This window comes from Myotis lucifugus, unplaced genomic scaffold, assembly GCF_000147115.1.
Source record: "Myotis lucifugus unplaced genomic scaffold, Myoluc2.0 scaffold_179, whole genome shotgun sequence".
Classification (NCBI taxonomy): domain Eukaryota; kingdom Metazoa; phylum Chordata; class Mammalia; order Chiroptera; family Vespertilionidae; genus Myotis; species Myotis lucifugus.
The window spans coordinates 2,497,338-2,525,209 of NW_005871227.1; the positions used below are offsets into that span (position 1 = coordinate 2,497,338).

Consider the following 27,872-nt stretch of genomic DNA (forward strand, 5'->3'; position numbering starts at 1 on the left):
TAGTCATCCATCCTTAGGTAATCACATTAGAATACTGGAGAGTAGCCATGCTAGTTAACCAGATTTAAATCAGGTAGCATTGCCAGTGGGGTTAACCAAGTATAAATTGGTAACATGGCTCTGATCATTTGGTCTGTGCTTTAGAAATACCAACATATTTAAGAAAAAACACAATGATGAGTGCTTGAAGGTTTTAGAGATCTGAATGTAATCAATTATCAAAAAGTAGATTTGATCTATCAAATGCAAGTTGATTTCTTTATATTCAGAAGTCAAACGCTTTCCCCCTCATGGCTTGCTTATAAATATTTAGTGCCACAGAAACAGAAATAAATAATTGGCCATCCCCCGTGCATTCTGCATAATTTACAAGACATCAAAAGACTCTACAGGCAGAGTCAAACTATTGTATTTACTACAAATAAAAAATTATCACATGGCCCAAGTCATCAATGTATTAATAAACCAGATTTCTGTGTGTGTGTGTGTGTGTGTGTGTGTGTGTGTAACTTTTTAAATTTAAGGGCTTGAGGATTAAGGATTATGTATTAAATTATTTGCAATTGGGATTGACCTGGAAAGATTAGGAGATTATTATCTGTGTACACAGATGAAAATCTTTATGAAAACAAAAATATTAAAATGACTTGGGCTTATTTTATCCAAAACCATCCCAAGGTCAAGTTTTAATAAAAAATAAAATTCATAAAAAATATGATCCCCCATCTTTAAGATTATTTTTTAATCATCGTGACGGACCAATCAACAATTGATTTGGTTCTGCCCTTATGCTGGGTTTTTGTTCATCTTTCATAGATAGCCTGTCAAATGAGGGATAGCACAAAATTGGGTTGTATTTTACCCAAGATAAACAAAGAGATAAATCTTTGTTGCCTACAGGATTTTTTTCTTTTGTCTAATGGACTTTACTAATAAAATAAAGCTTTCTTCACCAGGGAAACTTTTTAATGATTCAGAGCAAAGCTCCAGCAAATGGTGTTTGGAATAATAATTTACACTTTTTTTTAAGCAGTGAAGCCCTGGCTATTTTTTCTCATTGAGTGGTCAGACTTCATAACCACCATGTTGAAACCACCCCCACGAGGGGGAGTTGAAACAGACACCCATGCTTTCAAGAAGAACGTTGAGTTAGTTGCACGTTACAATGAAATACCCTCAATTGCTGATGTTATCTTTTCCTTCCCATAGGGAACCACAGTCAGATATCACGAGTACCTGTTGCTATTAAAGTGCTGGATGTCAATGACAACGCCCCTGAATTCGCATCCGAATATGAGGCATTTTTATGTGAAAATGGAAAACCCGGCCAAGTAAATATCTCCATGTTGTTAATGCTGATATGTTTGTATACGACTGTCTCACATTTGACTAACCTGCGGTAGAGTGTGCATCTGCCTTATTTTCCTTCCGCAAAGTCACAGGCAAGAACCCTCCGGGTGGAAACAGGGAGTGTTTTTCTTTCTGAGATGTCGGTTCTCCCTACGTAGGACCAGATTGGCTCAGGAAGTGGAACAGCCTGCTGTGCTGTGGCCACAGAGCCAAAGAATTAGCTTAAACTATCCCGGGGTATGGATGAGTGCAGGGGAGGGGTTGGTGTGATGGAGGCAAAAGGGTAAACTTCAAATGACAGGAAGCAAGGGGAAAGCTCATGGGGAGGGAATGCTTATCTCATGTCAGACATAGAAATAACACAGAATAGGGGGACCCAGGTCAACCAGTTGTCTGGGGGTGTAGGAAGTGAATTTTGAAATCTGTACAAATGTAGTTAATTCATTTTAACATAAGATAAACAATAGGTCTTAGACATGTAACTATAGCATCTGATAATTGTGTATTGATGGAATTTTTTTTACCTGTCTCATGTAGTATAAATAGGAACAATTACGAAAGGGGGTGAGTTAGAGGGCGGAGAGGTAAGGAGGGGGGAGGGAGAAAGGAAGGAGGGGAGGTTAGGAGGGAGGGAGGGAGGGAGTAGGAAGGAAGGGAACTTGTGAGGGAGGGTTGGAAGAAGAGAGGTATAAGCAAGAACAAAACCAAACCTGCTATACTCTGAATGTCAAAATGGAAATAGTGTATGTAAAGTTCTAAAAACCCCAAATGTAATAGATTTATCTGAACAAGGTGCCAAAGTACTGTATGTTTAAGAAATTTATCATTTTTCGACTTACTAATTTATTTCTGGATGGTGACATTTTAATTTAAATAAACAGCAGCTGACAGCATGACACTGGAGTTGTTAATCCAACTATTCTTGTGCCTCATGTGGGTGTTAGGAATTAAACTTACTATTTGCCGAGCAGTTCACCTGACAAGAGTCAGACTTTTTTTCCCACCAAAAGAAAGGATTAGCACTGTGGCTCCATACTTTTCATTTATTACAAAAGATCAGTGTGTTACCGTCCTTTAAAAACAGTGGACAGTTTCTCCTAGACTACTCTCATATATCTGAACTATTAGCATCGTTTACCAAAATAACACACACACACACACACACACACACACACACACACGCTCACACACACACACACAAACTGAAATTGTAATAACACTGATTAATTTCAAGCAACTAGACACTATAAATGTTCTAATCAAAACATTCACCTTTCACAGTGCTATACTATTTTTAATATTCTAATATTAGTTCAAATGTTTCTTAATTTTGTCATGTGGAATTGCTCTCTAGCATGTTTTGAACATTTTCATTTGTGATTCTTTAAGGATGGAGTGTGTTTATATGTACAGTGTGGGGGGCAAAAATAGATTTATAGTTGTTCCTATAGAAATTAATACAATAACACGAATAAACAGTGTTTCACATACTCACAACTGTAAACCCACTTTTACCCCACCCTGCTATGTAGTTCATATATACTAGTATTTAGCGAAGTTGGCGGATTGAATTGGCAGAGAGTTTGATCAAAATATACACAATATATGCAGGTCCCTCTCAAGGCTATGTTGTGTGATCCAGATCATTGCCGGGGTAATGTAGCCAATCACAGACTTATAAGCTTGTCCCTTTCAATCATACAGAATCTGTCAAATGCATCAGAATTTAAATAAATCTCCATTGTTCATGCAAAACTTATCGCACATGTTGAGAGAGTCAATAGCATCAATATTGCAGCAACCCAACATCGCCTTCGCTTGTGACATTGACATGCATGCCTTTGGAACCCCAGGAATCTGGAGTTTTACCCGGTGGATTTCAACTGTTTCCAAGGTTTTAATGATTCCTCAGCAGTTCTTATCCTCAGGGGGAAAATCAGGTTGTTTCATCACCTTTCCTATGCAAGATCCAAATAAAAGAGAAAAGTTAATTCTTTGTTTTATGATTTATGCAGATCAAAATGACTCCTTCTGTGAAGAGATGTTTATGTTGTGTGTGTGTCCACTGCACTAGCTCATCCTCAAATGAATCTGTTTAGGCAGATCTGTTAAAGGTTCATTTTTACATGAAAAGACCAGATCTTTTGTCTGTTCAGCATAATTTTTGGACTGGTTTATGCACAAGCAATCATTCACCTCCTGAACTTCCTGATTTCTTTGTGCTAGTCAGAAGTCATCTTTGGTTCATTACATCACTCCCAGTCACTTTCAATGGCTCGAGTATCTCATTTTTATATTTAATGTTTTCCAAAAATTCATCATTGTTACCTACACTAATGTTCACTTAGATAAGTTCAACATCGATAAAACTGTCAGTCATCTCTCCTCACACCCCACAGACCACTGACTCATTTTCAAATTAGAATGTTCATTCTCAAATGATCAAAAACAAATGTCAAACATTGAATTATCACTAGAGTTATAGTCACTCAATATTTTTCAGCATTTGATGTCTGCTTCACAACAGCCTCAGAGTAAGGAGTGCAGGTGACTTTGAAATCTGGTTTGCCTGGAAGGTATGGATTTAAGGCTAAATTCAGAGGGGATCAGCTTCTGGGGAGATAGTGCAACTGGAGATCATTAGCAATAACTAAGGGCAAGCCATTCAGAATACCCAGTCTAAAGACCTCTGGCCTAGAGAACCTCAAAGAGGTTTTTAAAACATCTCATAAAATCAGAACCAATGTCAACATGAACATAGATAATTATTTTGTGCTTGAATCTTTTCCAATGGATTGAACTCATCAACAAAATACCAAATAAGAAAGAAAAGGAAGGATGGAAGGAAAGAGGGAAGGAAGGAAGGAAGGAAGGAAGGAAGGAAGGAAGGAAGGAAGGAAGGAAGGAAGGAAGGAAGGAAGGAAGGAAGGAAGGATGAGAAGGGGGAGGGGGGAGAGAGAAAGAAAAGAGAAAGATAGGAAAGAAGGGAGGGAGGGAGGGAGCCAGTTTCATCTTCTCTAGGTGTAGATTTCCATTTCATGTCATATCTGTGCTAAAATTGGCAGATGTTCACTTTGAAAGTAGAACTGCAAATCATATCAGCCCCAGTACCTTCTCATAATTCTGAAATGAAAGATGACTTTTTCTTGAATTTGTTCCCTTAAGAGAATAACAGCAATCCTGTGACACAGAGAAATTGTTCACGTTCCATATTACACAAAATCAACATGAATCCCTTCTGGTTAGAATTCTTTTAAATCTTCAATATACAATTATTTAAATGTTAAATATATAAATTCCAATGGTATTTTCTGATAACCAGTAACATTTCTTTTAATTCCAATACTTATAGATAATTTACCTTAAGTAAAAAGATAGAAGATGGTGTATATATTTAATCTCTAATTTAATGATGGTATGATAGAGTCGTCTACACATTACTTGGCGCTCAGTTATCAGGAAGTCTAAAAATATGCTCTCCACTTACTTGAAATCTCTAATTTCAAAATTAGAAAGCAAAATATATGCCTGATATTTTTTTGTCTAATAGGATGGTAGGTTTTGGACAGCCAGTCAATATGAATTGAGCACTAACTATATGCCAGGACTTGAGTTGGTACTGGGGATCTAGTGGCAAACTAATGCCACTAGACTAATGCCCTACACATCCGTCTTTTTCCCTCATGGAGTTTTCTCTATGGCAAACACATAATAATATTAGAAATGATAGAATTGCATGACAATACCTCAAATCCTCAAGTCAGAAAGGAGTCTGAAGAGAGAAAGGAAATGGAGCTATCTTAATGACAAGACCTCCACCAGAGACAGGAAACATCTATCAAGTATTCCAGAGGAGTCAGCAGGGAATAGCCCCGATTCTGTCTGGGGAGAATGGTAATGTGGCTGGACAGGTGGAGGAGCAGGTAACAGATGTGGAGAAACCATCATCTCCCCTCTTTCTGCCCGAGAACACCACACTCGGAACCCCATGTGAGAGAAACAGAACCTCAGTGGCCAGTGTTCGCCAGAGGGCCTTCCATCATTCTCTTCTCCATCTTGGTCTTCTCATACGAGCTTTCTAGGATTGTATTGGCGATACCAGCCTCTTGTATCTCATACAGACAGAATTGGGGTAATTTGTCCCAGATGGTGCACTGACACAGGGACTGAACAAAAATGTTGTATTTCTAGGAGTGAATCGAGGTCTCGCGTTGAATCTCAGAGAATATTTGTTGTTGGAGAACCCGTTAGGCGACAGACTGCTTCAGTTCTTTTTTCTCCAGGAAGGAGCTTCCCTCTTACCATAAATAAATCTAGCGGAGGCTAATTTAAGCTTCATCACCTGCTATAGAAGTTGAGATGTACTGTTTGGAATCAAGTTAATTATGTCTGGGTTAAAAAAATATTCTGATTTACCTCTTTTAATCTCTTCTATCTCTGATCAATACTGCAGTATTTAAAGTTAGTTTTTCATAGGAATATCACAGGTACCCCCCCTCCCAAAAAAAGAGAATAACCTTTATTACTAGATAGGTATCTAGCCAATGCTTGGCATGTAATGGATATTCACAGAATTTTAAAATCGTGGTTGTAATTCACTTCATTTGGCAGTGACAAATATTTCAATAATTATTTTCTCAGATATTACCATGGAAACACTCATTCTACTCACAGACACGCAGTGCACAAGCTAACCCTCTTCACATGAAAAATCATTCATCTGTTTATTAAACTGTATTTATTGTGCAGCCTCAAGATGCTAAATATTCTCATATGAACCTGGGAAAATAACATGAAAATGACCAAAAAAGTGTTCTCTCTTGTGGAACTTTTTTTTAAAATTGATTTCAGAGAGGAAGGGAGAGGAAGAGAGAGAAACATCACTGATGGGAGAGAAGCATTGATTGGCTGCCTTCTGCACACTCCCCACAGGGGATGGAGCCTGCAACCTGGGCATGTGCCCTGACCGGGAATTGAACCATGACCTCCTGGTTCACAGGTCGATGCTCAACCACTGAGTCGCTCTGGCTGGACGTGGAACTTAAGAAGGAAGGGAGATTATACAAAAAGTAAAATGAATAAATGATATGTTTACATTTTTAAAAGTGGGCTAAAGAAGCAGTAATGCAACTAGTCTGGAGGAAACAATGAAAAAGCAAAGATCTATTTTATACAGTGTTGTCCAAGAAAGTTACCTTGTGAATGGTATCGTGGAAGCTGAAACTGAGCAATGAGAAAGGGCAAGGCATGCTGGGAGTGGAGCCAGACCTTCTAGCCCACAGGAGAAGCTTGTGCCAGGACCCCAAAGGGAGAAAGACCTGGGTTTGTCTGAAGAATTGAAGACGTCTGTGGCTGAGCATAAGTGTAATAAGCAAGTATAATAAGAATGGAATAAGCAAGAATGAGATTGGACAAAAAGTTTTACATTTGAATTAAATGTATACACACACACACACATAGATGCATAATTAAGCAGAAGGAACATTAAGAAGGCTGTACTTGCCTGGCTGGCATGGCTCAGTGGTTGGTTGAGTATCAACCTAAAAACCAGGAGGTTATGGTTCGATTCCCGGTCAGGGCACGTGCCTGGGTTTTGGGCTTGATCCCAGTGTCGGTGTCCGGGAGGCAGCCAATCAGTGATTCTCTCTCATCATTGATGTTTCTATCTCTCCCCCCTCTCTCTCCCTCTCTGAAATCAATAAAAAAGGAAGGCTGTATGTGCCAAAGATGGACAGTAGTCTGGTCTAGGTGGTGGCAGTAGAGATGGAGAGAAGGGATTACAAGAGTTGCATGAATAAAATAATATATACCGGTATCTAGCATGTACTCATTATCCCTGAGAGGTTGGTGTGGCCATCACATGTCCCAGATGTGGGAGCTGAGACTAGCCAAGAGAAAGGCTCTCCCCTAAGGCCATGGAAAGTGGCAGAGATGGGTTTCAAAGTCTGTTCTTGAAGGTGCCCCAGTCCCTGCACGTTCTCCAGTCTGGCACTGCTTCCCAAGGGAACAGATTTTGAAATCCCATTGCCTGTGTTAGAAAAATAGTAATGAGAATGAGATTCTGACCCAGAGTGAGCTTTTTTGAAAGAAAACAAAAATCAACTCCTGCGATCGATAACGCTTTCTTCAAAGGCAGTCCATGAAAACTTAAGTGAAAATAAATAAAGCTTAATAAGAAAAGTTAAGATCATTATCTCTTGCTAAACACTAGCAATGAATGAGTTTGCTACTTCATTTATTTATTTTTCAGTTCTTGTTGGTCTTTAATAAATGCAAAACAATGAAATGCAATTACGGCATTTTATCGCCTTCATGAAACAGTACATAGAGGAGAAGTAATTTTAACTTCCCTGCCAGCAGGCACCTCTCAGGGCCTGTCTGCATACACAAGAGGAGACAGGGTTGGTTTTACAACGGATGAAATTGATGGCCTTGACCAAATGCATAAAGCACTATTTTCATTTTATTTTGGCAGGAGTAAGGAGATGGTAAATTAGTGGAATGCATAAAGCAATATTTGAGGAAATCATTTGTAACAAAGCATATTTCAAGAGAGCCATTAGTGGAAGTATGACTTTTTGAGCACAACTTTGACAGAAGGAAAAGCATAACTTTAAAAAAGATCGTGGAAAATTTGACACTAGAAACATCTAAGTGTGAGTCACAGCTCTACCATTTACTTGTTTCTTGTCTTTGGGCCTCACTCTCTCTTAGTTTAAACTCTCATGTGTTAAGGGTATCTCATGTTGTAGGTGCTCAATGAATAATTGTTCTAATTAGTAGTATTTATTTCAACTAGTCTCATAGTCTACAAGCAAACTATATTTTAGTATTTGTTGGTCTGTTTGTCTTTATTTTTATTGAATTTATTGGGATGACATTGGCTAATAAAAATTTTATAGGTTTCATGTGTACAGTTCTATAACACATCATCTGTATATTGTATTGTGTGTTCACCACCCCAAGTCAAATCTCCTTCCATCACCATTTAACCCCCCTTTATCCTCTCCTACCGCCCCAAACCCCCTCCCCTCTGGTAGTCACCATACTGTTGTCTGTGTCCATGAGTCTTTCCTTATTTTTTCTTTGCTTACTTTATTAGCATTGTATTTGTTGTTTTTATTTTTCTTGTTATATCTTCATGAGCTTTGATTTGGATCGAAACACCTTAAATAATCTCTACTAGTAAATGGATTAATACTAGTATAATGGGACAATCTAGTCTCCTATGTTGGAACAACTCCTCTTCTGTCAAACATTTTCTTAGAGAATGTTTCCTGTAAAACATTTACAAGTGTTTTATTTGTCAAGGGTGAGGGAATACTTAATTCCTCCACATATGAATTGGTGAGTTAATAGAATTATTGTTTTTAAATCCACTAGAATTAACTTGTAGGAACACACACCGTCTACATCTTTTTTGAGGTCACACTTGCAGCTTCTGTCTGCGGTAGCTGAACATCTTGTGTGAGTCTAGATGCCACATGTTCTACTCCGGCCCCTCACCGAAATGAGATTGGTGACCACAGAAAATGGTGCAGAGGATTATTTTAAATGTGGGGGCTGTTACAGATTGATGTATTCCCCCTCGTTTTATTGTCAACCTACAAATTACTGATGAGAATTTAGGCTGGGAGCGAGCTGGCCACATGGGTATGCTTCTTTTGTTTCCACTTGGACATGGAAGCCATGCTGATGAGCATGCCTTTTGGAAGAAAGTAGAATTGACACTAGATTGAGGAAGCTTTTAGGCTTGCTACTAGTGACATAAATTGGGTAAGATCTGGTACCAAGCGGAGCTGACATGTTATTCGAATGACAGAGAAGCAAAAAGAAAGTTTGATAACCAACAAGCTATCTAGACACAGCACCTTCCCAAGGTCTTTACAAGGTCTTCCAGGCTTTTATGACTCAGATGGAGTTTCAGATGATAGTGTTTCTTTTTTTTTAATAAATATATTTGTATTGATTTGAGAGAGGGAGAGAGAGACAAAAATAACAATGATGGATGAGAATCATTGTTCGACTGCATCCTGCACACCCTCTACTGGGGATGAAGCCCGCAACCTGGGCATATGCCTTGACCTGGAATCAAAACGTGACCTCTTGGTTCATAGGTCGATGCACAACCAATGAGCCTCACGGGCAGAGCGATGATAGTATTTCCTAAGTTGAGTGCCTGAGAAACACTTGTTGGGTATAGAACAGGGGTGGGCAAACTTTTTGACTCGAGGGCCACAATGGGTTCTTAAACTGGACCGGAGGGCCGGAACAAAAGCATGGATGAGTGTTTGTGTGAACTAATATAAATTCAAAGTAAACATCATTACATAAAAGGGTACGGTCTTTTTTTTTTTTTAGTTTTATTCATTTCAAACGGGCCAGATCCGGCCCGCGGGCCGTAGTTTGCCCACGGCTGGTATAGAATGTCAATATATGGTGTGGTGTGTGTGTGTGTGTGTGTGTGTGTGTGTGTGTGTGTGTTTGACCTAATAAGTTTGGGAACCACTGTGTTAAAGTTAATGACTATTTGTTGGTTTTGTTTAACTGTAAGGTTCCCTTGCATTTATAAATACATGAGTCGCCAAAGGACTACTAGTATATGCTATTTGGCGTCTAGCAAACAGATTTGATTATAAAATCTTGCAAATTTCCTTCAGAGAAAACTATAGAACTAGTGGTAAATGGCACTCAGTTGGGAAAATCTTGCTCCAGGAAAGTAAACAACAGGATACAGTATCAGTGAAGGAAGCGATGTTTCTAATGTCCAGGAGGCATCAGGAAATATTGCTGGGAGATAACAGAGTAGAAGATAGAGAGGAGAAAAGTGTGAAAAGGCAGTTGAGATTTCAAAGCTGTGTTAATAACTGTGGGTTTTATCCTACTAATGAGGTTTTCAAAGCAAAGCGAGTGGTAGAGTGATTTAGGAAAAAAAAGATCATTTCAGAAGTGTACACAATACACATAAAATATTCAGGGTCGAGCAAAATAAAATATGAGGCAGGAGGAACTGGGAAATCCAAATTTTGTATAAACACATTTTCCAGGAGCCCTTTCTCTGTATCATTTTACCCCAACTTAGTTTAGTAAAGGGAAGGGGAGTGAAAAGAGACTGAAATTACAGAGAACGTTGGAAGGGCTACAGTTAATTTATGAAAGAAAGGCCCGGGTGTCCCCCAAAGGACTGGGGACTTCATGTTTAAAAGACTCACGTACAGCCTCATCTCCATTCATTCCCCTGCTGTGCTGTCTCTAGGCCGGACCCCCAGGTACATGCTCTGAATGGCCATCTAATACTTTGTAAAGGCAAGGAATTTGTTCATGCGGAAAAAATGGAACATGGGGAAACACTTTGGGTAGAAAAATTAAAGTCTTGGTAGAGACTGGACTACTATGCAAATTATTTTTAACAAATACCCAGGACCTATCCATTAATGGTGCTAATGGATATGAATGGTGCTAATATGAGCTATATTATTCAGTATTGAAATAATTGAGAATAACTGGGTTATGGTGTGAATTTTAGTATAATTTCTCATGTTCCTATTATTTTCTTCTTTTTTTAAAATTTATCAGTGTTATAACTGGTTTATCTTGTATGCATAATTGAATGCATGGCTCAGTGGTTGAGCATTGACCTATGAACCAGGAGATCATGGTTCAATTCCCTGTCAGGGCACATGCTTGGGTTGGGGACTCGATCCCCAGTAGGGGGTGGGCAGGAGGCAGCCTATCATTGATTCTCTCTCATCATTGATGTTTCTATCTTTCCTTCTCCCTTCCTCTATGAAATCAATAAAAAGAAAAAGAAATAGAAGTTAGCATTTCAGGAAAGCTCATATTGACAATCAGAAATAAATAGGCAATGATCGGCAGAAGAAGCAGTAGAAAACCAAAATCACTACTATCTTTTCTGCACCACCTTTGACTTCCTCTTCTCTCCTTCACCCCCTTCCAATTCATTACAGAAAAATCTTCTAAGAAAGAGAAAGTCAAGTTTAACCTAAGAAAATGACTGTTGCCCTAGCCGATTTAGATCAGTGGACAGAGTATCAGCCTGTGGAGCAAAGGGTCCAGGGTTCAGTTCCAGGCAGGTACCTTAGCTATAGGTTCTTCCCCGCCAGGGCCCTGGTCTGGGCGCATGCGCATGCAGGAGACAAACAATCCATGTGTTTCTCACATCAATGTTTCTCTCTGTCTTTCCCTCTCTCATCTATTTCCCCTAAAAAAAAATAAAAAATAAAAAATAGCCAGACACTTTTGCAATGGCAGAGAGGGAGAAACAAACAAAACAAAATAGGAACTCATCACCTCAGAACAAAACAAATCAATGAATAATATAGACAGGAATTAACAGGAGATATTCTAATAGATCCCATGATAGTTTTTTTGGTTGTTAACAGATCAGATAATCAGAAATGTATTTGTTTGCTGACTACTTGCCTTTTAAAAAGTTACTGACAGCCCTGACCGGTTTGGCTCAGTGGATAGAGCATCGGCCTGTGGACTGAAGGGTCCCAGGTTTGATTCTGGTCAAGGGCATGTACCTTGGTTGTGGGCACATCCCCAGTAGGAGGTGTGCAGAAAGCAGCTGATCGATGTTTCTCTCTCATCAATGTTTCTAACTCTCTATCCCTCTCCCTTCCTCTCGGTAAAAAATCAATAAAACATATTTTTTTAAAAAGTTACTGACAAGTAATGGCCTACAGCTATTAAGTATTTTTTTAATATATTTTTATTGATTTCAGAGAGGAAGGGAGAAGGAGAGATAGATAGAAACATCAATGATGAGAGGGAATCATTGATTGGCTGCCTCCTGCACGCCCCTCACTGGGGATGGAGCCCAAAACCCTGGCATGTGCCCTGACCAGGAATTGTCAACGGTCAACCACTGAACCACTCTGGCCACTATTAAATATTTTTGAGTAAATATAAAATAGTCTAAAATAAAGTTTAATAAATTCTGCTAGTAAGTATCTAACTTAGGCATAGTGTTATTGATAAACAATGAATAGTTTTTTTTTTTAAAACAGTCTGAATTATGATATGGCCCCATAATGCTCATTGTTTTCTGTGTCATGCCTCAGGTTATTTCAAATCAGTAGTCTCAGAGAAACAAACAGCCGTCTGCTGCCATAGAAACCCAAGCAGGGCCCTAGAATTTACTTCCTCATCCCAACATCCACGTATACTTAGGTTTTCTGATAGAGAGGCATATTAGCTCTCAGCTTCCTTTTAAATTATTCCACAATAAATTACTAAACATTAGATTTTTCAATTATATTCTAACTTTATTGGTAGAAGGGAAAATATTTTAACTGCATGCTTGACACGTACTCTAGAAAAAAAAACTGTGTACTCTCCAGAATTGTTTTTGTCATTTTCATGGAATACCTGTCCAATTATTTAAAAATTAATTGATGTCACAGGAGCTCTCTGTGGGACATGTGTGCGGCCTTCCTTTGCCATCTCTTCTGTGTGCCTGTAAAAAGTCTTGTGTGGAGAGGCACTTCCTTGCATAAACGTGTTCTTTTTCTTCTATTGATTAAAGCTAAGTGTATTCAGATGTTCTTACATCAATGAAAATGCCGGCCTTTTTAAGATGGGCACCTAATGCATTTTAATGGCAGAAAGTCCTTCAAGTGATCTACCAGGCGTCTACTCTGAGATAAAATGACCAGACAGTGGCCATCTGCATGAAAAGAAAACGAGGTGTCAAAAACGGTTCCAACCAAAGTCTTAGCCATTTCCAGTTCACAGGGTATTCGGAAGTTGATTTACAGATTTACCGTTTCATCCCTTTTTCCGCAGCACATTGTGCACTGAGCGTGGGGTGAGGTTGACAATGCAAAGGCTCCTAATGAATAATAATGTGGGCTCTCTGGACACCACCCCCCTCCCTGGGCTCAAAACAGTTCTCAGACCAATGCATGCAGCAGAATCACCATCCTAGAAGACTAAGATGTAGACTTCTAGACCCCACCCTGAGACTTTGTGGTTGAGTAGGATTAAAAAGGGTGCACGTCTAACAGAGTTATTGGCTTAAATAAATGGTGGGAAGAGCATGTTCATTGCAGGCGTAATGTTTGCACCAAACTTCTGAGATGTGGTATAACAGGCAGCTATGCTCCTTTATTTGAGGTAAGCTAAATTATTATGTTTTTTTATTGTTTGGGTAGTGGTGGCTTAATTAAATAACTTGTGTGGCTGCCACTAGCCAGCATGTATGTGTCTTTTTCATATAGATTACTTAGAAACATTAAGAAAGGTATTGTCTATAGCAGCTCTACCTACTAACTATACTATTAGAATGCATTTAGTTATGAATGATTTCCACCACAGATTTTCAAGAAATCTTCTATTTGCCTTTATTCTTTTTCTAAAAGATTTTTATTGATTTTTAGAGAGAGAAGAAGGGGAGGAGAGAGAGAAACATTGATGAGAGGGGGACATTGATTGTCTGCCTCCTGCATGCCCCCTACATGCCCCCTACCAGGGATTGAGCCTCAACCCAGGCATGTGTCCTGACTGGGACTCAAACCAGCAACCTTTTAGTGCCTGGGATGACACCCAACCAACTGAGCCACACCAGCCAGGACTATTTGCCTTTATTCTTCACATGGGCTTACATGCTTCAGGAGTTACTTCTTCAGAAGGTGCATCCAAGAATAGAAGTCCTTTTGAAGCAAAATTGGGTAAAGGGATGCCACACCTGCTCACCAATAACTCCTTCCCGCTCTGTTGCCTAAAAGAAGGCTCTTATCACATTCCCCTGATAAATATTTGTATATGTAGGCTGTCCACACAAGGGTTATCTGTGTTTCACAGCTTCTCCCTTGGTACCTTTTATTCTTTCATTTTGCTAAAAGGGGAATCCCAGGGCACGTCTCCATACTTAAATGTCAAGGCAAATGTGCTAGGCGATTATATATAGCAGACATAGGGCATTTCCATCTAATCCGATGAGGTCGGGGACCTCCTTAGATAACACTTATCAAGGTGCCATGCCTTAAAAAAAACAATAGTGACCCTAAAGTCAAAAACAATAATAATGATGGTGACTAATTTTCATTGAGCATCTGACATGAATTTACATCCGTAATCAAAGCAACCCTGGCAGATTTTTAATTTAGGGATGCAGCAAAACTGAGTTTCAGAGTTGAGTGTCAGGCAACTAGTGAAGGGTGAAATTATGACTTCTATCAAGGCGGCTTTATTTCAGAGTCCATCACCTTCATGACTAAGTTTCTTTCTTAACCACGAGTTATATCTTGGGCTACTTTTGGTGATATTGTGACTCGAGCTAAGTACAATTAGAAGACATTTCATAAGGTCCTTAACAGAAGTAAAACATCTACCAAGCCAGATATGTTCCATTTTAATAATGGAGAAATAGAATAGAGAGGTTATTTCATTCAGGCCTCGAATAACCTTACTGCATTGCTTCTCACATTGCACGTACCAGATACAATGCAAATCACCACAGCTGCTAAAAGTGTTCTGAAAGTGTGCTTCTCACATCGTCTAGGTGAGAAGTTCCAAGGCAATGATGTCGCTTTCTTAAAAAGAAGCCATCCATTTTTTCCCTCTTTAGTGAAATTGGCAGAGTTGAATGGGGTATAATTGTTCTAACAGACATAACATATTAGGCATCATCATTGCCGTCTCTAAACTTCATACACGTGAGAGCATTTCCCTGTTAAATTTTTTATGGCGAATCTGATATCACCTTGACAGTCATGCTTCACAACCATCTCTTGTAGAAACGGTGTTGTAGTTACTCATGAAGTATAAGCTATAATGTGTTTTCTACGGTAGCGTTTGCCCAGGGTTTCCGATTGAAGTGATTAATATCACAGAACCATAAATGAGAATTATTAAGCTAATTCTCTGACATCCCAAGAAATAACTTCCCCCTAAGTTAATGCAGCTTTGCAAATGCAATAAGCACATTCAACCGGGACCCGAGTACGCGTATCTGAGCAAACATTTCTCTGTGCGGTGGTAATTCTTCTAATCCCTGTAATTTATTCATCTCAGGATACACTCCAAAGCATTGTTTGCATGTCTTATCCACTCGCTTTAAAAACAGTATTCACTGTTGGGTGGGAACAGATGCAAGTCTTCAGAAAGCTTTGTTACAATGACATTTGCGCCAAGGAACATTCTAGTTGGCAAACACATGCAACCTGATGAGGAATATTAAAGAAGGGTTGTGAGGATTCAAGATTCAAGTCCTTTACCTCCTAGGCCAGTGATGGCGAACCTTCTGAGCTCGGCGTGTCAGCATTTTGAAAAACCCTAACTTAACTCTGGTGCCGTGTCACATATAGAAATTGTTTTTATATTTGCAACCATAGTAAAACAAAGACTTATATTTTTGATATTTATTTTATATATTTAAATGCCATTTAACAAAAAAAATCAACCCAAAAAATGAGTTCGCGTGTCACCTCTGACACGCGTGTCATGGGTTCGCCATCACTGTCCTAGGCCGTCGTCTCAAAGGCCACACTACAATCACTGTGACAATTCCAAATCTCGTTCTAGATACCTGTATATACTCAAATTGGAAAGAAACATATAATTGCCCAGTGGAAATTTGCAAATACCCTTACATATGCTATTTCAAGCCCCAGACACCCAATGGACACCAAGGTAATGACCTCAATTTTCATCAACTCATCACAGCTGAGGTTTTAAAGTGATGAGTGTTTCTCCTTATTCCTGGCACAAGCCATCCATGACCATTTAGAAAATTGAAAGGCGGTTCAAACCATCGATGTCATCAGAAATGCTGACGTCAACTTTTCTGTTACAGGTCATTCAAACGGTGAGTGCCATGGACAAAGATGATCCCAAAAACGGACATTATTTCTTATACAGTCTTCTTCCAGAAATGGTCAACAATCCGAATTTTACCATCAAGAAAAATGAAGGTAAATATATTAGCATTGAAAAAGGGGGCGCAGGGCGGGGGGCGGGGAGGAAGGACACATATGTAATACCCTTGGTAATACTTATTATAATATTTTTTAAAAAAAGAATTAAAAAAAAGGGGGCGCAATATACCTTGGAAAATAAGATGTGAGTTCATAATAGGACTGAACATGTCAATACAATAATTTTTGTTCATTCATGAGCAGTCGGAATCCAGCTTATTAGCCTAATGGCATGGTAATTACATCACTTCCTCTTTCCAATATTGAAACAGTAGATAAGCAAATTGTTAATGTGCCTGTTAATTTCATCCCAGGATATACCTCAATCGCTTTCTTTTTGAAAATGGACTGTAAGGTTTAACCCTTATGAAAGTTGCAGGAATTTTGAGATACTGACATGACTGTTAGGGGAGGATCTGGCTTATACTTTTCAGTTGTTAAGATTTAATTAACAACTATATATACTCACATCAGAAAGAAACATATCATTGTTTCTTACCAAGGCTTTAGGGAAAGCCTGTTCTAATTGTGCCTGGTTTGTGGGTACACATTAGAGGCATTTGTTTTAAACCTGTATACCAACATTGACAATAGCAATTAGAGCAGAAAATCCTGCTTGAACGACACTCCTTATCATTGTTATTTTGAAGCTAATAAGACCTGATTTATTTATAAGTCTCTCACTGACAGAGGACATTTAATGGATAGGGTGTCCCCCAAAAATGTATACACACACTTTGAATAATTAAAAAGACAGTGTTTATTAAAATGCATTTCATTTTCAAAATTGAGCTCTCAGCTGTTAAAATGTGTATACATTTTGGGGGAACACTCCGTATGTCATTTGTTGCTGAGAACCAAGTTTGGATTAAGTATTTCCCTTAACGATTGCCTATTACATATAAAGGTCATAGATCATTATAAAAAGTCTCTCTGATGGGGAGGAGGTTTGGAGAACGGGGTGGAAAAGGTGAAGGGATTGAGAAGTACAACTGGCAGTTACCAAATATGCGTGGGGAAGTACAGCATAGGGAATATAATCAATAATATTGTCATAACTGTGTATGGTGCCTGGTGGGAACTGGGGAAAAAAATCTATTTTACATTTATATGTACATTTTTGTTTCCCTATCCGCTGTTTATTTAACAAGGATTTTTAACTGCTTATTTTGGCCCGGATGTGTTTAAGTCTAAATTTCAGCTGTTATGGAATGATTAACAACATAAATGTATTGTCTCAGGCTGTCTTCTGGCTTAACGACAGACAATTGTTTAGATTTATGAATGGTCTATATAAAAGCTGTGCTCAATCAGAAGAGAAAAATTTGGTTCATGGCAATCGTTTGGATTATTTGCTATGTCCTGTTTCCAGGAAGTAGTGAATGTTGATACCACTTCCTTTATGAAAGAAAATAACATTTTAGGCTCTTGTTAAATTTGTTATGGCCTTAACTTTTTAACATAACGCTACGTAGTTCGTTGGGTATGCTTTGATAAATGTAGATGCATCGCAGAAAAGGAAATGAGAAAGTCATTATAGAGATATTACTCATTTATTTGGCTTCCACTATTCTTAACTCTACAGAGACAAAATCCTGCTTTCTCCTCTGTCAGAGAGTACTCATTTGTTAGACTTCCCTAATTAAGAACTCTAATCCAAGTACATTGCCTTCGTTTTTTAGTTAATACTGCCAAGATTTCTTTTTCCTGGAAGTCACATAAATATGGCTAACATGAAATCCCCTCAGAAATTTCAAACTGAGCTGGAAGCCCATGCCCAAGTACCCATGCTTACTTTGTTTTGTTTTGTTTGTTTTTTGGTTAATCCTTCAATGTTTGTTAAACATCCAATGGAGGATGTTTTTTTCATTGATTTATTTTTATTTTTTAATCTTTATTGTTGAAAGTATTACATATGTCCCCCTTTTTCCCCCACTGACCCCTTCTACCCCATCCCACACCCCATACCAGGCCTTCACCACCCTATTGTTTGTGTCCATGGGTGATGCATATATGCATACAAGTTCATTGGTTGATCTCTTCCCACCCACCCCCGCCTTCCCTCTGAGCTTCAGCAGTCTGTTCCATTGATTTTTAGAGAGGGTGGGAGGGAGAGAGAGAGACAGAGAGAGGGAAACATCAATGTGTGAGAGACACATGGATTCATTGCTTCCTGCACTCATCCTGACCAAGCTGGGAATTGAGCCTGCAGCTGAGGTACGTGGCCTTGACCAAAATCCAACCTGGGACCCTTCAGTCCCATGGTTGACTCTCTAACCACTGAGCAACCAACTAGAGCTCCAGACTTACTTTGATTGTGAGCTAATAGGTACCAGCCATTAATTTTGCATAGAAAATGTCCTACATTTAAAAATTCCCTGTGAAGATTTTTGTTGTTGGTTTGTTTTGGTATGTTTTTTTTCATCTCAAAGGTTCTGAGTTTCTGGAATTTTCTGTGCTTCCTGTAGTTTCAAGATATGCCCATTATAGGTAGGGCCCATGGAAGGTGCTAGATATTTGAATGGATGAGAGGTTGTTATTGGGTGTCAGTGAAAGCATAGTTTTGTACTATATTCATTATTCCCTAAACCTTTGAAAGAGGACATTTCAGCCCTACCGTGAATGAATGTCATGTTTTCTCTAACTTTTGGAACTAGTCGAAGTAAAAGATTTTACACTTAGAAACTCATATTTTAGCTCCCTCATACATTTCAATAAACCCTGTAATAGAATAGTTAAAGGCATATGGATTATCTGTTTTATTTTGGAACTAGAAAATGGAAGCTACAGGTGTGTGTGTGTGTGTGTGTGTGTGTGTGTGTGTGTGTGAAATAATTGGGGGGGAAAAAGATGTCAGGTACTGCAAAGTTACTCAGGACAGAAAGCACACTCTTTGTGCCATGATTGTGTCTTTTAAATTATGTGTTTATTTATTTTGCAAAGAATGGCCATAGAAGTTATTATTTCAACTGGGACATTGTTTTAAGTGAAAGGGGTTGCTATTTGTATTTATATTTATGCCCGTAAAAACCATAAACCAGGACTACCTTGTGGAAACCAGGACATATGTTCACTGTGATTATGGATTTAGGATCCAAATATTCAGCATCTCCATAACATAAGCTATGAACTCACAGATCTTTGGAATATCGCCCTTCTCCTATACTAGAAAGTCATGTGTTTTGCTCCATAGACCACTACTTTTTGGTATCTGAATAGTTACTGTGAAATAGAAAAAGCAATTCGTCTCTTCTTAACATGTAGAAACAAATAGAAAGAAACTCAGATTTAAAATGTTGGAGATATATAGATAAGTAGATAGATAGCTTGTGAACCTGTTACTCCTTCCTTGTTATTAATGATGGGAGAACACACACACACACACACACACAATCAACCAAAAGTCCAAATACTAGACATTATTTATATTAAAACTATGTTCTACTTTCTGTTTAAAACATGGCAGGAATCAAATGGCATAATATGGTGAGAATTATTTTCTTTTTACGATGGACTTTAAAATGATCAATAGCTGATGTTTCTCTATTGAGCACATCATAATTTGCAAGACCCTTCCCACTTGATGAAGGTTACGATTTGGAGATAGTCAAAGTATTCAAATTCATAACTGATGGGTGGTTGGCCCCCCTTTTAAATGAGATCTTTAAAGGAAATGGGTGCAGTACTTGGAGTTTTCTAAGAAACTCACAGCTGTGTCTTTCAACTTGAAGTCACTATGATCTCCTTCTCTCATCTAGATTGGTCCTACTGCAATTTTCAGCCGACTAATTCAGAATCAAAGACGAAATGAGATAGAAATTAGCTGTCTCTTATCTCCTACACAGTTGAGTGATTTCACATAGAATTCTCTTTCTGAATATAGGAGAATCATATATCTGCCAGAACAGGAAAGCAGCCTTTAATAGGAATAAAGGTGAAAGCAAAGATCAAAATGTGATGAGTCATTTATATTACATGTACATACCAAACCATCACATCGCCTTGAATTGCCAGTTATATGACCCCGACATCAGTTTCTCCATTTTCCAGTTGGGTGTATTTATCAACAAAAGGAATTGTGCTGCTGAAACCGGTTTGGCTCAGTGGATAGAGCGTCGGCCTGTGGACTGAAAAGTCCCAGGTTCGATTCCAGTCAGGGGCATGTACCTTGGTTGTGGGCATATCCCCAGTAGGAGATGTGCAGGAGGCTGTTGATCAATGTTTCTCTCTCATCGATGTTTCTAACTCTCTATCTCTCTCCCTTCCTCTCTGTGAAAAATCAATAAAATATATATTTTTTTAAAAAAAGAATTGTGCTGACCATATTTCAGTATTTGTTTCCATTCCAACCCTGAAAATGGAAGATAGTCAACAATTAAATATAACAAATGGGGAAGTTCCAGGCCCATTTACATTTTCCCAGGAATATCTTGCTGAAAATTTGAGGACTGCAGAAACCTGATCTTATCCAACCTGCACATTATAGGTAAAAGACTTAACTGGAATGGCCAGAAAGCAGTAGTGAAAGTGGAGTCTTCATGTTTTATACTGAAGTATTTGAATCAGGTGTATAGAGAAATGAGGAAAAAGGTATAGCTCTGCTCGCTAAGGAGGCCTATGGAAAGAAAAGAAGTAGGTATTGTACTTGGCCTTCATTATAGTTGGTTAGGCTTAAGAAAAGACAGCAGGGGTACCAAAGTGCCTGATGATAATAATTTTTTTCTCTTCTCGAGAGCTTCTTTTTGACCAAAATTCTATTGATAAGCATCTCACTCTAAAGGTAATCATGTTAATTGGTCTGAATAATATAAATGTTGATCAGAGCATTGAAATAAATGTGACTTGGATTGCCTCAATGTCCATAATGTGGTCACCTGTTGAGGATATAATTCATGCTTGGTTTTGGAGGGTTTCCATTTCAACTGATTGGCCAACTTCAAGAAGTATGTGTTTTATGTCTTTTTATCCTCTAGAAGCATCCCTTGTTAGAGCACTGACTACAGGCAAGTTATTTTAAGCCTCAGTTTCCTCATCTGTGATGCCAGGATAACAATGCCCATTGCCCAAAAGGTATGCGTGGGTATGCCTATGCTGCCGTGCACATGCATAACCCAGGGCTCAGACAGCCCTCAGCACAGTGCCTGGCACATAGGAAAGCCCACATCAGTAAATGCGACACGATGCTCATGATATGAAGCCATTCATTCCTAGATGCCCATTCGATGGCCCATCTCCTCTAGCTTATTATCCTCACCCAGCTCTCTTGGCAGCTTTAACTCCATTGATGTGGGGATGCGATACAGTGATCCTGAAAGTGGGCTCACTGGCGATGGTGAAAACCCTGGTCCTCACTAGATTGCATTGCAAGGAATCTGCTTAGCAACGTGTTGCCTTCATAAGGGTTTTATAATAGAAAGATAAAAGGAAAAGCAATAAGAAGAGGAGGAGGAGCAGGTGGGGAAATAATGACAATATTTGCCAGTCACGGAAATAGCTGCAGGGTTTCTGGGTCTGGTTTTGAATATGAAGGCTTTGTCTTTTTTTTCTTTTTCTCCTTTGCTAAAATGGAACTCGGCTTTCTTCACACCAGGGCTAACCCCCACGTCCAACTTGTTAAGGTTACTTTCCCTTCTAGCGTATCAACCTTCCAGCACACATACTCTGTGGGAATTCTTTTGCATAAGCTGAGAAATTAGACAGGCCTCTCTTTGCTCTTTTGAGTCATGTCAGCTTATGTCAGAGTTCTCTTGTCACAAAACTAAAATGTGCTGCCTGGAAATGCAGGTGGGTTTCCCTGATCCCGACCCAGCGGAGTCGGCCCTCTCTGTCCTCCATCTCTCTCGGGCTGAGTCCTCAGGCATGCCTCTCCTGTGCTCAGTGTGCAGGGGTTGAGGCAGAGTCCCCCTCGTGTCCACCTTAAGCCAGCTGGGTCCCATCTGGGCTGAACTGAGTCTGAAATGGCCACCTTAATAAGCCCCTTGTCCTCTCTCTGGCCACGTCAGACCTCCTTGAGTTCTCCCATCACTCCAGGCTGCTTTGGAGCAAACAGAGGACTTTCTGAAAGAACATCTCCTTCCCCAAGTGGCCTTTACAAAAGCCTCCATCCTTCAGCAGAGCAGATTCATTGTTGCTGGGTTTCCCAGGCAACCATACCCAAGCAACAAGTGCAAACGGTGTGCTTGCATGCCTGTGGTAATGAACACCTATGTATGTATGTTCCTAATATGCTGGCGCCGTCTACTCTGCTCACACGTGGGCTTTTTCACACCACCACACACAGCGCCAAACATTGACCAGAGGCCTCTTTCATCTAAGGTGTCAGCACTTACGAATATGAAGCAGGGCGCTTGGTCTCAAGGTTGAATCCTGAGAGGTAGTACTCCATTTGCATGAAGCAGGAGGTCCACCTGGGATCCTGAATATGCAGAATAGCATTATGCATCCATGATCCACAAAAGTTTCTGCTTCAGTAATTCATAATTTATTGTTTATGCTTCCAGCAATGTTCCGTTGATAAAAAGCCATTTATGTTTCATTTTGTCGTCTAAACTGTAATTAAGGACGATGTGCAAGCTAATAAAAACACATAACAGATCTTTACTTCCACTTCCCAAGTTGCCTGTGACTGTACAGTTTGGTCCAGAAAACTAGATTTTCTTTGCTTTTTGTAAAAGTCTTGTTATTTTGAATAGTTTCCATATCTGTCTTATTCTTTTTAAAGTGATAGTTCAAGAGTACCTTCAGAAGTTAAGAGTTTCCTTTATAGCCCTGACCGGTTTGGCTCAGTGGATAGAGTGTCGGTCTGTGGACTGAAAGGTTCCAGGTTCGATTCTGGTCAAGGGCATGTACCTTGGTTGTGGGCACATTCCCAGTGGGGGGGTGTGCAAGAGGCAGCTAATTGATGTTTCTCTCTCATCAATGTTTCTAACTCTCTATCTCTCTCCCTTCCTCTCTGTAAAAAATCAATAAAATATATTTTAAAAAAAAGAATTTCCTTTATAACCCTGCTGGGTGTGACTCAGTGGTTGAGTGTCAACCTATAACCAGGAGGTCATGATTCAATTCCTGGTCAAGTCACAGGCCCAAATTTCGGGCTCGATCCCCAGTAGGGGCTGTGCAGGAGACAGCTAATCAATGATTATCTTATCATCAATGTTTCCATCTCTCTCTTCCTTGAATCGATAAAAATAATATTTTTTAAAAGAATTTTAAAAGGTTGACTTGGGATGGATTAGAATGAATGATAAAAGAGAGCCCGGTGCAATAGAGGACTGCACAGACTTCATCGGTAGGAATATTTAGATTTGAGTCCTAGCTCTTCTGATTATGATCTATGAGAACTTGTACACACAACTGAATAATCTTGACTCTTTATCTGAAAAGCAGAAATACTGTTGTTTTTAATAAGAAAAGATTAAGTTAAAAAATAAACATGTGCTAAGTTCAGTTTCTAGCAAATTGAAGGTACTCAATAAATGTTAGTTCCTTTCCTCTCTTCTTCTCTTTCTTCTACAATTTTGTGAGCCTTTGGCATCTCTCTCATCTACCCAATGCAATAAACAAAAATAATAATAAGAAGCCTAAAATAAGGCACTTGGGTGATAACCAACAATATGCTACTTGGGTGCCTTAACTGAGGGGGTAATGATCGAACATGTCTCCAATCACTGAGAAAGGGGAGTATCTGTGTAACTAAGTCATTCTTTGAATGTAACCTTCATTATCATAACATGATCAAAGAATAAAATAGTGTCTAAAAATTACAGGTTTCCATAGGACTGGGCTTTCTATATCTAGGTTCTATGGCATACAGCTTTCTGTCTATTGACAAATGGGATATTTGAGAGTTGATAAAATGATAGGAGCAAGGAGCTCATGGTAAATAGCCAGGTTATGAAGTTCATCAATGCTAAATACAGAATTTCAAAGATATTTAAAAAAAACACACCACTGCCAGTGTACTTTTAAAAGGGCAATGATGATGCCTATCTCTCTCCCCAACTTTATTTTCCATCACTCTCTTCCTTATACCTTGTTATCATCTTATATGCCCTTATGCAACCTTTGGCTTGAACGTGAAAACCCAATGATGATGTTTTCATTGATTTCTGAGAGGAAGGAAGAGGGAGAGAGAGAGAGATAAAACCTCAATAATGAGAGAGAATCATTGATTAGCTGCCTCCTGCATGCCCCCTACTGGTGTTTGAGCCTGCAACCCAGATATGTGCCCTAAACCGGGAACTGAACTGTGACCTCCTGGTTCATGGGTTGACGCTCAACCACTGAGCAACACCGGCCAGACCCAATAATGCTTTTTAAATCTCCCCTCCTCTTCCTTTGTCTGGAATGTACATCCTCTGCTACCACCCTTTTCAACCTAGATAATTTCCTATCATTCAAAGTAAGTCAGGTTCCCCTCATCTGTGAGCAGAGCAGGAGAGTGCTGATCAGATGATGTTTAATTTGTTTGCTTTGCTCTGCAGAACAGTGTGCTACCTGCTGATGCAGGCACGTGACACAAGGAATGTCTCCTCCACTGTCCTCTGAGATTATTAGTAACACGTTATATCTCTATTCACCCATTCCACACCTATATTTTTATAGTGTGTATCATGTGACAGGCAATACCCTGAACACTGGGAATAAAGCAGTGAATCAGACAGACACTGTACATATATACCCTCGTGTACAGTGTATTTTTGTTCTCCTAGGACTTAGTCTTAGACTAATTTGAATTTGCAAAGAAGAGTGCTATAATTTAGCATGGATTTTTGTAATACACTGGAGAAATTCACAGGCTGGCCTGCAAAGTACTATGATTTTGGAATGATTACATATTCTAACATCTACACTGTCATAAACAGTTTCCTCTTGGACCTTGCCCAGCTTATGAAAGTGGTCCTACATAAAGAAGAATTGGCTTGCATGTGTTTCATAGCTCCTGCTCTGACAAAGCATTTGGCTGGTTGGGGTGGTGATATACATCGTGTCATGGCCAACGAAGTCTCCATGTGAGTTTCAGATCGGTGTCCTCATTATGCCTGAGCTTAGACAAACTATGTGTTTTTTTAAATATCTATCTATATATATAAAAGCCCAGAAACCGAATGGCGGAATGACCAGAACGACCGGTAGACCAGTCACTATAATGTGTACTGACCATCAGGGGGCAAACACTCAATGCAGGAGCTGCCCCCTGGTGGTCAGTGCGCTCCCACAGCCAACCTCCCATGGCCCCACCCCCACTGCCAGCCAACCTCCCTCGGCCCCTCTCCCCAGCTGGCCAACCTCCTGGGGTCCCCCCCCCGGCCGGCCAGCCCCCCCGATAGGCCTCAATCACTGTCCAGGCCAAGGGACCCCACCCGTGCATGAATTCGTGTACCGGACCTCTAGTTTTAATATATTTTTATTGATTTCAGAGAGAGCAAGGGAGAGGGAGAGAGAGATAGAAACATCAATGATGAGAGAGCATCATCTATCGGCTGCCTCCTGCACACCCCACACTGGGAAATTGATCTTGCAACCTGGACTCATGCCCTGACTGGGAATTGAACTGGTTACCTCCTGGTACATGAGACAACACTCAACCAATTGAGCCACACCAGCCAGGCTAGACAAACTATGTTGAACCATCCACTTCAACATATTTCTGAATGTAGGGTTAGATCATGGTGGTGAGCTCTCTCTAGATTCACAGAGAGATTCATAGACATTTCAGTCATTGGGGCTTTAGCACTGCCCAGGAGCTGGGGCTGGTGATCCATTATAAGTTTTATTCAAGTCTCACTATACACAGTTCATGTTGTTTCCATTCCCTGTGCATCCTTGGTTCAGACACCTGTCGGCGAATGGGTTTTAGCTAACTTTCAATGTATAATGTTTACCGTGGGTCCCTGGCAACTAGAGAATGCCGATGTCTGAACATGACATCGGGTTCATTTTCTCGCTGTTTTCTATTCTATCTGTTGTCTAAGGTGCCACCAGAATGAATGTGCTGGTGTCCTTTACAGATGAAGGTAGTAATTGATGTCCTTGGACCTTTCTGGGTTACTCATTGCCTTGCTTTCATCCTAGCAGATTGCCTACTAGAATTTTCTTCCTTTATTGCTTGAGTATAATATTCTCAGCCTTTTGAAGGCTGTTTATCTTGGGGCGGTCTGGGAAAAAAAGGTGATACTGTACCTGGTATGCTGAGTGTAATCATCCTTCCCTGAGTTTCACGCTTTCCCTTGGCCAGACATTCATTGCTAATTCCATCAAGGTCACGCTGTGATTTACTGCCCCTTGGACTTCAGTTTCCTCTTGTACAAAATGAGTTAGTTCATGCTGGGGATATAAGAACTCATCTATTCTAACACTGAGTGGGCAAACATGTGGTATTCTGAGAAAAATCCCAGACTTTGAAATCAGACAAGTCCTGCATCCACTGATTAATAAGGATGTGACTTTGGCAAGGCTTTGAACTGTCTAGGACAGAGAGTGTTCCACAATGTGAAAACAGAATTGCTGTGATGAACAAAGGAACGAAGGCAGGATAAATACCAAAGGCGGTACCTGGAAGTCACATGACACACTATGTACTTTGTCTTCTTTATCAACCTTCAAAAGAAATCATTCCTATGGAAGGGATCGGAACACTAGAAATTATCGTACCACAATCTCATCCAAATTAACATATTCGGTAATATTATTAAAAGATATGCTTCTAGCCCAGCTGGTGTGACTGCAAATAGATCATGAGCATCAACCCATGAACCAGGTGGTTACTGTTCAATTCCCAGTCAGGACACAGGTCTGGGTTGCAGGCTCGATCCCCAGTAGAGGGCATGCAGGAGACAGCTGATCGATGAATCTCTCAGCATTGATGTTTCTCTCTCTCTCCCCCTCTCCCTTCCTCTCTCTGAAATCAATCAAAACATTATATATATATATATATATATATATATATATATATGATTTTAAAGATATGCTTCTACAATATTATAGGTTCTCTTTCTTAGTATATTTGGGCAGAATTCTGGACATATAAAATAAATTATTCTTATACACCAAAAGAACTCAATGAACATAGGACTTGTGGTTCCATTAGTTGGGAATTTGCAAGCCTTGCTTATGTCTCAGGCTTCAGTCAAGTACATGACATATAAGAGTGTTAGGAAGATATTTAATTACTGGATTCCGTTTTGATTTATCAGAAAGATCTCTCCGAGTAGAGCTTGAATACAATTTTGCAGAAATAAGACACATGTTTATACGTAGAGGTGTCTGTCACAGTTAATATAAAATGGTCCTCTCAATGGAAGCAAACCACTTGATTGACAGTTTCATCCCCATCGGAAGAAGTGGAGGAAGGCCAGTTTTAGCATGAAGGCGGCTTGGAAAAATAGAGTATGGACAGAATGAGAAGATGAGTTGCAAACAGGCCAGTCACATCAGTGCTGGGAATGACCTCAAGCAGAGGGATTCCTTTATTTCCCTTGGGGAGCTGCTCAGTAAAGAATGACTCTCCCAGTTCAGAAAGTTATGAATTGTAGTTGTCTATTATGTGACTTACATTGCATTACATTGCAATATGTCATT

The 27,872-nt window shown here is 39.6% G+C and overlaps 1 protein-coding gene across 1 annotated transcript in view; it reads left to right on the plus strand.

The window, feature by feature from the left end:
- Positions 1 to 27,872, plus strand: part of CDH8 (cadherin 8) — a 289,616-nt gene that overhangs the window by 235,477 nt on the left and 26,267 nt on the right. The window contains exons 8-9 of the mRNA XM_023760322.1: positions 1,210 to 1,331; positions 16,172 to 16,289. Of these exons, the coding sequence (XP_023616090.1) occupies positions 1,210 to 1,331; positions 16,172 to 16,289 (240 nt within the window). The remainder of the gene's footprint in view (positions 1 to 1,209; positions 1,332 to 16,171; positions 16,290 to 27,872) is intronic.